Source organism: Salmo salar, chromosome 19 (genome assembly GCF_965601325.2).
Source record: "Salmo salar chromosome 19, fSalSal1, whole genome shotgun sequence".
Classification (NCBI taxonomy): domain Eukaryota; kingdom Metazoa; phylum Chordata; class Actinopteri; order Salmoniformes; family Salmonidae; genus Salmo; species Salmo salar.
Window position 1 is genome coordinate 73,257,806 of NC_138309.1, and position 10,637 is coordinate 73,268,442.

General features: G+C 44.3%; 1 protein-coding gene across 1 annotated transcript; it reads left to right on the forward strand.

Moving 5' to 3' along the window:
• The first annotated feature begins 6,229 nt into the window (after nt 1-6,229).
• LOC106579476 (lipase member H) lies at nt 6,230-10,561 on the forward strand. The gene is made up of 11 exons (XM_014159422.3): nt 6,230-6,281; nt 8,257-8,362; nt 8,472-8,754; nt 8,857-8,965; nt 9,072-9,173; nt 9,300-9,389; nt 9,456-9,623; nt 9,767-9,856; nt 9,949-10,057; nt 10,141-10,314; nt 10,477-10,561. The coding sequence occupies exons 1-11, from the start codon at nt 6,230-6,232 to the stop codon at nt 10,559-10,561; spliced, it is 1,368 nt and encodes a 455-aa protein (XP_014014897.1).
• The last annotated feature ends 76 nt before the right edge of the window (nt 10,562-10,637 follow it).

The following is a 10,637-nucleotide window of genomic DNA, read 5'->3' on the forward strand; positions in this document are numbered from 1 at the left end:
TTTTTGCAATGTTACCTAGATGGAAAAAAGCTGTCCTTTAAATAGTCTTGATATGTTAGTCAAAAGAGAGATCAGGGTCTAGAGTAACAACGAGGTCCTTCACAGTTTATTTGAGACGACTGTACAACCATCAAGATTAATTGTCAGATCCAACAGAAGATCTCTTTGTTTCTTGGGACCTAGAACTAGCATCTCTGTTTTGTCCGAGTTTAAAAGTAAAACATTTGCAGCCATCCACTTCCTTATGTCTGAAACACAGGCTTCCAGCGAGGGCAATTTTGGGGCTTCACCATGTTTCATCGAAATGTACAGCTGTGTATCGTCCGCATAGCAGTGAAAGTTAACATTATGTTTCCGAATGACATCACCAAGAGGTAAAATATATAGTGAAAACAATAGTGGTCCTAAAACAGAACCTTGAGGAACACCGAAATTTACAGTTGATTTGTCAGAGGACAAACATCCACAGAGACAAACTGATATCTTTCCAACATATACGATCTAAACCAGGCCAGAACTTGTCCGTGTGGACCAATTTGGGTTTCCAATCTCTCCAAAAGAATTTGGTGATCGATTGTGTCAAAAGCAGCACTAAGGTCTAGGAGCACGAGGACAGATACAGAGCCTTGGTCTGATGCCATTAAAAGGTAATTTACCACCTTCATGAGTGCAGTCTCAGTGCTATGATGGAGTCTAAAACCAGAGTGAAGTGTTTCATATACATTGTTTGTCTTCAGGAAGGCAGTGAGTTGCTGCGCAACAGCTTTTTCAAAAAATTTTGAGAGGAATGGGAGATTCGATATAGGCCGATAGTTTTTTATATTTTCTGTGTCAAGGTTTGGCTTTGTCAAGAGAGGCTTTATTACTACCACTTTTAGTGAGTTTCGTACACATCCGGTGGATAGGGAGACGTTTATTATGTTCAACATAGGAGGGCCAAGCACAGGAAGCAGCTCTTTCAGTAGTTTATAAATATAAATCTGCACGAACCCTAGTCTCCATGATAAATCAGCAATACACAAATTGGCTTAATTATTTATTTACTAACTAACTAAATAATCACACAGAATTACATAAACACACACAGGATAGATTATACGTTGATTACTAACAATGCAATGAAAAGTCCCTAGTGGACTAACCCGATATGACGGCTTGGTTCACAATGAAAAGGGGTGAAAGAGCGAGAGAATGAGAGACAAAGGAATTCAACAATTATACATACAGTTAAATAAACCCTCATCGTAAATAAGGATATTTAGCACCCCAACAACCGCTCATTCGGATTTAAAATCACATATCATCTTCTCACAAATAGTTTCATATTTAATCATATAAGTTTTACAACATTTAGATGTAAACCTGATAACTGGGACGTATACATTTGTAGAGTTACCGTTATTTGTTTATACCGTCCATAAAGATATCACAAAACAACAACAGATTTTGACATGATTGTTCTTTAAGTCCTTCCCACCATTTCTCACATTATTTAGGTTAGAAATATTGTTTCAATGTCTAACCTTTTGATGTTACAGTACTGCAAAATCTCTCTCTGTGGTAATAACATTTTTCACTTCCATTTCTGCAGAGTGGGAGAGAGAGTTCCTGCAAGGTATTTACGACCCTGTTGTTAAGTCATAAAACTCTGGTGGGAGGGGGGGTCTGGCTATCTGTCAGCCCTGTGCGGAGCTGATCTGGCACCTATGATCCTCACCCAAGAGGGAAAGTCATGACAATACAATATCCTATAATGACAAAGCGAAAATAGTTTTTGGGAAAATGTTGCAAGCATGGGTTAGACCACTGAGCTACAGCCTAGTGTTCAAGTCTGAGGCCAGCACCACCTTGGTCTTTCCATTCACCACAGGACTGGATCAGCCCACTGTGATTATTATTTCAAAAATGACATTAGAAACGTGTACATATATAATATAATCATGTTGATAGATCATATCATGTTGTTATGTAGTGCAGAGATGGGCAACTTTGATGGGGGTGGGGGCCACCAAAAATCTGAACTCATTATGATGGGCTGCAGTGGCTCGCAGGTCTGCGTACCCACATCCACACATGCAGTCAGAGCTGGGTCTTTTGGGGGTCCTAATTTTATAACTAATTTCCTGCAATTCTACAAATTTTGCCATAGGGTGGAGAGAAATGTTTGTAGTTTTTAATACAATATCTGAGTGAGAGTGACTAACAAAATCAATGGGGGCCACCAGGTCGGTAGTTTTACCATGATTACTACAAGTTTAGATAGCTAGCCACTGAACTAATTTACTAATCTAAAAATATTTAGCTGACTTGGCCTAATTGAGTTACTGTAAGTGACTGACATAAGAGAAAAGCTGCTGATGCAAAACCAAATAAAAAATGTCACCTTGTGTATTGCGCTGTTCTAACTCTCAACAGCAAATTGATACCCCAACTGAGTTCCCCCAAAATAAATGGAAATGGAATCACGGCCTACAAAATGGGTGGGTGATGTTAGGGTGAACTACAACACACAAACACACAGTTTGTTTGAGTGGTTATCTCATGCTCTAGTTCCCCAGATAGGTTAATATTCTGAGAGGTTTAATCTCTGATTACCTAATCACCTAATGACACTAATCACTGGCTAACTAACCATAGAACATCCACTGAGGTTAGACTCGCTATGACCTGCTGGATAACTCTCTCTGACCTGTGTGTGTGTGTATCCGTGTCTCTGACCAGGGCTGACCAGATGGTAAGCGCTAGAAGGAAGGCTGGTAGGCCCTGCCCTGAACTCCATAGACCAACCACTTAGCCAGTCTATGGTAAGTAAGCATCTCAATGTTAGTCTACAGCTTTTGTTTACAAAGCATGTGACAAATGCATTTGATTTGACACACACAGTTGCCTACAATCTCTCTGCCTACAGTGTTATCCAGTCATAGTCAGATGACAGAGGAGGGCGTGGCTTCAGGGTTAACTTCCCTGGGCCCATCTAGTCAACAGCCAGTGGAATCGCGTAGCGCGAAATACAAATACCTCAAAAATGCTATAACTTCAATTTCTCAAACACATTACTATTTTACACCATTTTAAAGACAATACTCTCATTAATCTAACCACATTGTCCGATTTCAAAAAGGCTTTACAGCGAAAGCAAAACATTAGATTATGTCAGGAGAGTACCCTGCCAAAAATAATCACACAGCCATTTTCAAAGCAAGCATATATGTCACAAAAACCAAAACCACAGCTAAATGCAGCACTAACCTTTGATGATCTTCATCAGATGACACTCCTAGGACATTATGTTATACAATACATGCATGTTTTGTTCAATCAAGTTCATATTTATATCACAAACCAGCTTTTTACATTAGCATGTGATGTTCAGAACTAGCATACCCACCGCAAACTTCCGGTGAATTTACAAAATTACTCACGATTAACGTTCACAAAATACATAACAATTATTTTAAGAATTATAGATACAGAACTCCTTCATGCAATCGCGGTGTCAGATTTTTAAATAGCTTTTTGGCGAAAGCACATTTTGCAATATTCTGAGTAGATAGCTCGGCCATCACAGGCTAGCTAATTTGACACCCACCAAGTTTGGCGCTCACTAAACTCAGAATTACTATTAGAAAAATTGGATTACCTTTGCTGTTCTTCGTCAGAATGCACTCCCAGGACTTCTACTTCAACAACAAATGTTGTTTTGGTTCCAAATAATCCATAGTTATATTCAAATAGCTCCGTTTTGTTAGTGCGTTCAGGTCTCTATATCGAAGGGTGACGCGCGAGCGCATTTCGTGACAAAAAAAATCCATTACTGTACTTCGAAGCATGTCCAACGCTGTTTAAAATCAATTTTTATGCTGTTTTTCTCGTAAAATAGCGATAATATTCCAACCGGGCGCGTTGTATTCATTCAAAGGCTGAAAGAAAAAAATTGAGAATTCTCATGAATGCGCATCTCCAGTGTCACTGTTCCCAGCCTGACCACTCACAAAATCTCCTGCTGTTCTTCGCCCAGAGACAGGAGACACGTCATTCCACGTTCTGGCGCCTTCTAATAGACAATGGAAGCCTTAGAAAATGTCACGTTACAGCAGAGATGCAGTATTTTCGATAGAGATGCAACAGAAGGACAAGAAATTGTCAGACAGGGCACTTCCTGTATGGAATCTTCTCAGGTTTTGGCCTGCCATATGAGTTCTGTTATACTCACAGACACCATTCAAACAGTTTTAGAAACTTTAGAGTGTTTTCTATCCAAATATACTAATTATATGCATATTCTCGTTTCCGGGCAAGAGTAGTAACCAGTTTAAATCAGGTACGTTTTTTATCCGGCCGTGCAAATACTGCCCCCTAGCCCCAACAGGTTTTAAGATCTTAATCCAGAGGGGGAACAGAATGACCTGGTAGTGGCCTCAGCCTGGCTCTTCACCTGGAGAATGATCAGTACCTGACTCTTCAACTGGAGAATGAGCTGGACCTGGCTCCCCACCTGGTAGTGGCCTCAGCCTGGCTCTTCACCTGGTAGTGGCCTCAGCCTGGCTCTTCACCTGGTAGTGGTCTCAGCCTGGCTCTTCACCTGGTAGTGGTCTCAGCCTGGCTCTTCACCTGGAGAATGATCTGGACCTAGCTCCTCACCTGGAGAATGATCTGGACCTAGCTCCTCACCTGGAGAATGATCTGGACCTAGCTCCTCACCTGGAGAATGATCTGGACCTAGCTCTTCACCTGGATAATGATCTGGATCTGACTCTTCACCTGGAGAAGGATCTGGACCTGGCTCTTCACCTGGAGAATGATCTGGACCTGACTCTTCACCTGGAGAAGGATCTGGACCTGGCTCTTCACCTGGAGAATGATCTGGACCTGACTCTTCACCTGGAGAAGGATCTGGACCTGGCTCTTCACCTGGAGAATGATCTGGACCTGACTCTTCACCTGGAGAATGATCTGGACCTGGCTCTCCACTTGGAGAATGATCTGAACCTGGCTCCTCACCTGGAGAGTAGCTCTTCAGGAGCAATGCTGGCTGACCCTGCTCTAAACTTGGTGGTCTAAGACTCCATAGACCAACCCCTTACCCAGTCCATGGTCCAGATCATCGCCCCCCAAAGTCTACAGAATGAACAGAAGGCCACTGCGTTGGCCCCTAAACTAAACCATCTCAACTGGTATTAGCCTACACAATTGAAGTTCAACTAGATGGGAAACTTTGAACCAGGCAGCAATGGGACATACAATAAGTATTCATAAGTATACATTATAAATGTGTAAGTATACATGCCCTGCAGTCTGGACCATTATGAAAGATTCTCAGAGGTAATCAGGGAAATGGGTACACACCCCAGTAGGGTTGGACAGCTTCTGATTTGTTTCTTTTGATGCCTCTGCCCTGTACTCTGCCTTTAAATTATATGCATTTAAAGCCCATACTGTACATTTAATGCTGTAGTCAGTAAATGGTGGGTATAGGCAGGGCTGGTTAGTGTTACCACAGCTCTGATGCTATTAATAACCCTGCTCATGTGGAACTCCATAGGGAGATGCTCCTGTCAGAACACAGCTGCCCCACAGAGAGCACTCCTGCCTGGGCTGGCCTAGCCAGTGACACCAGGTCCTCACATGTATGGAAGAGTTGGGATTGATGGTATTGAGTACATAGTGGCAGATTAGTATGAGAGAGCGATGAAGAGAATAGAGCATGAAGGAGAGATGGAGAAAGACTGATTAGGAGGTACATGGTACTCATTGGAAACAGAGGATAATAGTAGTAAATGTCAGGTCTTGAGCCTTCTCTTTCCCCTCTTGCAGTACAAGTCAGTAATGCTTTATTAGCACTAAATATTACCAAAGACAAAAAAGTATAGGATCAAGTAGGAATAAAGAAATACGGTTAGAAAGACTATTATATACTGATGTACTTGGTCTCTCTCCTTCCATCGATCCTTCTCCTCTGTGTACAGTGAGATGTGTAGTGAGTGGGGTGTTGTTGGCAGTGAGTGTGTTGCTCTACTCAAGAGTTTTATTCGTTAACCCAGATCCCAACACACCTAGTCACCTCAACATCTCTCGCTCTGCTCTGCTCATGGTCAGTTAGCTCTTCCCTCCCCTGCTCCCTCCCTCCCTCCTGCTCTCTGTATTACTAAGAGCTCCCATTCTTCCTCTCTCAGACAAACCTCCCTCTAGTATCTCCCTCCTTCGTTCCCTCTTTCTCTTGGTTGTAAGGATGTTACTCTGGCAACTCCTCGGATTGGTGGGCTCCCTCATGCTCTGCAAAGGTAAGACTCATATTTCCGTGATCAAAGTGTGTGTGTTGGTGTTGAGCTAGTTGTGTGAGGTCTGCCTGTTCTGACCCCATCACCCCTCTATCCCCCTTAACCCAGCACACAGTTTACAGAGAGAGAAACGTGTTGTTTTCTGTTTCGCATCTGTTAGCCCAGTGTTTCTCCAACCTCTCCCCCGGGACTTCCAGCCGTTCCATGTATTTCATCTATTCCAGAGCTAGCACACCTGATTCAACTTATCAACTAATCATCAAGCCCTTGACTAGGTGAACCAGAGCTGAAAATGCTGAAAAATAAAAAGCAGCACACTGCTGCTCATGTTCCCAGGTGATTTTATTATAAGAATGTTTTGACATGTAGGTCTTCATCAGGCATCCATATCCCAGGTGGGGGTGGAAGGTTATTTATATATATATAGGCAGTACTCAGTGACACTTCCTGAATCAGGAGGTAGAAATATAATAAGTGCACAATATCAACATTCATCAAAATATATGACCATACACAAGGAATGTGATCAATATTTACAGTAATATATATACACACACCCACACAGAATATTCAATTTGGGTAAAAAAGTACACAAATCATTTGGACATGTTGGAACTATAAAAATGGTTTTAAGTCGAATTCCTCTTTAAGGCTAAGAAGTGACTGTGGATCCAGAAAGAGTCCCTTTGAAGAAGTTTCCTCTGCGTCTTCCTCCCCTCCGTGACATCTTGACCATTTCTATTCCAATGTATCTCAGAGAACTAACAGGATGTCCAGCTTGAACAAAATTGTCTCACCTGTCCGTATATTGCAGCGGTGCTCACTGATCCGTGTCTTAATGCTTCTACGGCTTTTCTCTATGTAAGACAGACCACAGGGGCATTTCAACATGTAAACAACATTGGTGGACATGCAGGTAATCAGGCCTTTGATCTTAAATCTTAGTCCTGTGCGGGGGTGGTTAAATTAGTCACATTTCTACGTGAAACTGCATTGAGCACATTGGCCACATTTGGAATTATTTCAGAGCTACAACAAATTTGTTAAAACGACAGGGGTCCCTGAGGAGTTTTGAGAACCATTGGGTTAGCAGACTCCAGGTTTCAGACATCTTTCTACACTCCCTCCAGAACAGACTCAAATAACTGCCATGTATGTGCCTTCTCTTCCCCAACGATCCCCGAGTCGAGAAAATAGAGTGTGCAGTGTGTGTGTGTCTACTTGTGTGAGGTCACGGGTCATGAATTGAGGACAGGAAGATTGTTGAGAAAGGGGATTGGGGCCACAGAGGAAGATAGAAAGCTGTGACAGGATGAGCTGCTTTTTTATAGCACCATGATCCAATTGAGAGCAAAAGCAGAGGACAAGCTGCTAATTAGAGAGCATGGATCACCACTAAAGCCGCTAGCATGACACTGGGAGCTAGCCTACCATGCTAACACTAATAACTTATGTGGTTTGAACGTTAACAAGCTACATGCTAATGCTATCGAATCATGACACTCAATGCTACATGGTATAACTCATGATGCAGTTTTGTGGTTAATGCTACATGGTAAAAGGCTAAAGCCCCTAGCACCATACAGTCAAAGCCTGGCTGCAGTCAAGGAGGGACACTACAGTATCACAAAGCAAAACAAACCACAGGAGGAGGATAATTTTCCAGAGCAAGGTTTAGACCGGCACCTTTAACCTTTCACCTGTGACAAAGAACAGTGGCTAGGGGAGGGGGAGAAAGTGAGACAGAATGGTAGGGGTGAATAGCAATGTAAAGAGGTCAGAGTTAGGCCAGTGCTTATCTATCTTTATAAATGCAAATCTTCAGTATTCACTCTGTCTCCATTCACCAGCTGTCTGCTCATGTTTAAATGCATTAGGATAGAAGAAGAATGCGTTGGGGTTCACAGTAAGATCAGAGAATGACCGGACGCTAACCTAGAAGGGTATCAATGAGCACATCCTCCCCTTCTCTCCCCAGGCCAGAAGAATGGTGTAGGTGAACTGTGTGATGACTTTACAGACCTGGACTTCCATGAGTGCTTCCTTGGGACCACCCTGAACGTTAAGCTGCTGCTCTACACCAAGTAGGTTAGAGTGTGTGTGTGAACATGAATTTCTGTGTGTCTGCGGTTCGGTTAAAAAGTAAAAATGACACATTTTCTACATAAAGTATTCCCCTCCTCCTTCGACTAGGTCTAACCTGCGCTGCGGCAGAGAGGTGAACCACCATCACCTGTCCTACCAGCCACTCTTCAACTTCTCCCTGCCCACGGCCTTCGTCATCCACGGCTACCGGCCCACCGGGGCCCCTCCGGTCTGGGTGGACCACATCGTCCAGCTGCTGTCTGAGCAGGAGGACATGAACATCCTGGTGGTGGACTGGAACAGAGGAGCTGCTAACCTTAACTACTTCACTGCTGTGGCCAACACCCGACAGGCTGCCAACAACCTCACCGGCTTCATACTCAGCATGCAGGTGTGTGGGGGGGGGGGTTATTGCTTGTTTTCTGTGACTCTTTAATCAGTTGTTCTATGAGTCTTGTGTCAATGTTGCTAATTGTTCACTGTGTGTGTTTAGGAGGAGGGAGCGCCTCTGAGTTCAATCCACCTGATCGGGGTGAGTCTAGGAGCTCACCTAGCTGGGTTCGTAGGAGCAAACCTGAAGGGCAAGATTGGCCGCATAACAGGTAGGAGAGAGACTGACTGAAAAGCTGCTATTTGATTGATTGATTACTTAATTTATTCATGAAAGGTTTAATTAATTTATGTATTAATGGATTCATTGTTGTCCAGGTCTGGACCCAGCAGGGCCCATGTTCACTGGAGCAACTGCTGAGGAGAGACTAGACCCTTCAGACGCCATGTTTGTAGACGTACTACACACTGACATGAACTGCAAGTACTGACATGCTGTGTTTGTGCGGGGGGTGAGGGATTCTCTAGATGTGTTTTTGTGATTAAAAAAAAGTGTAATTTCCTGTTGTCCTGTAACTTTGGGATATTCCTATTTTTTCCACGTAGCATTTGGTCTCAGAGGTCAACACGGCCATATTGACTACTATGCCAATGGAGGATCTGATCAGCCAGGCTGCCCCAAGACCATCTTCTCAGGTAAGACTAACACACACACACCACACAATAACTCATGTAATAACTCACAACTTCTCTCTTTCGTAGGGAAGTCGTATTTCGTGTGTGACCACCAGCGCTCTGTGTTCCTGTACCTGTGTGCTCTCAACCGGACCTGCAGCCTCACAGCCTACCCTTGCTCCTCCTACAGCGACTTCCTGGATGGACGATGTCTGCAGTGTGAAGCCTTTAAGCCCGCCCCCTGTCCCATGCTAGGTGAGAGGACAGCCTTCCAACTAAACCCAGAATCTCACTCAATCTGTAAACATGGGAAAATGTGTTAGTCATCAAATCATCTATCAAGTAGTTTGATTGCCATACCAACCATCCTGAATGATGCATCCATGGTTACCCCCCAGGTTACAACATCAGCAGGTGGAGGGATACTCTGTTGCGATTGGGTCAGACCAAGGCCTATTTCACCACCACTGCCACGTTGCCTTATCAAAGTAAGTCCCACACCCCTTACTATCAATCAGTGATTAACATACATAATGCTTCTATAGCAGTGATTTCTCAAATATGAATTGTGTGTGTGTAGAGACCAGCTACAGGGTGGACATGGTGACATGGAACCAGTACCTGCGCTGGGGAGTCGTCATCCTCAGACTACACAGTGGCAGGAACTTCAGTGAGGCACGCATTGACCGGTAAGTCACACACACACACACACATTTATGACAGTAAGACCTTAACTCTCTATCCCACTTACCCTCTCCATTCCTCTCCACAGTAAGCGGTTAAAGTTTGAGCAGTACACCTCCACCCGTCTGTTGGTCCAGTTTGATGAGGACCTGCAGCCCATCCAGAAGATATCCCTCCGCATCGCAAGCGGCAATATGATAGGCCCTCGCTACAAAATCCGACTTCTCCACATCCGCCTCACCCCCCTGGATCAACCCGACAGGTGAGAGACCCCCACAAACACTTTTCCCTCCCGCCTCCCTCCCCAGTCAGCCTCTCTCCCCAGTCAGCCTCCCTCCCCAGTCAGCCTCCCTCCCGCCTCTCTCTCCAGTCAGCCTCCCTCCCGCCTCTCTCTCCAACTATACCTTTTTTCTCATCCCTCCAGCCCGCTGATGTGTCGCTATGACATCATCATGGAGGAGAATATTGAGGTGGCGTTCCGCCCACTGCCCTGCGACCCTCGCCTCTGAGCCATCACCGGAGACCGCTCCCCTCACACACACACAGGGCCTCCCCAGTCACACACGCAGAACCAAAAGGGGCAGA

Bases quoted from the DNA above. Each gene is read 5' to 3' on its own strand.
- LOC106579476 (XM_014159422.3), top strand. From the start codon at position 6,230: ATGTTACTCTGGCAACTCCTCGGATTGGTGGGCTCCCTCATGCTCTGC. The intron at 8,966-9,071 runs GTAGGAGAGAGA...ATTGTTGTCCAG, and splicing joins CAAGATTGGCCGCATAACAG to GTCTGGACCCAGCAGGGCCC. The intron at 9,624-9,766 runs GTGAGAGGACAG...GTTACCCCCCAG, and splicing joins CGCCCCCTGTCCCATGCTAG to GTTACAACATCAGCAGGTGG.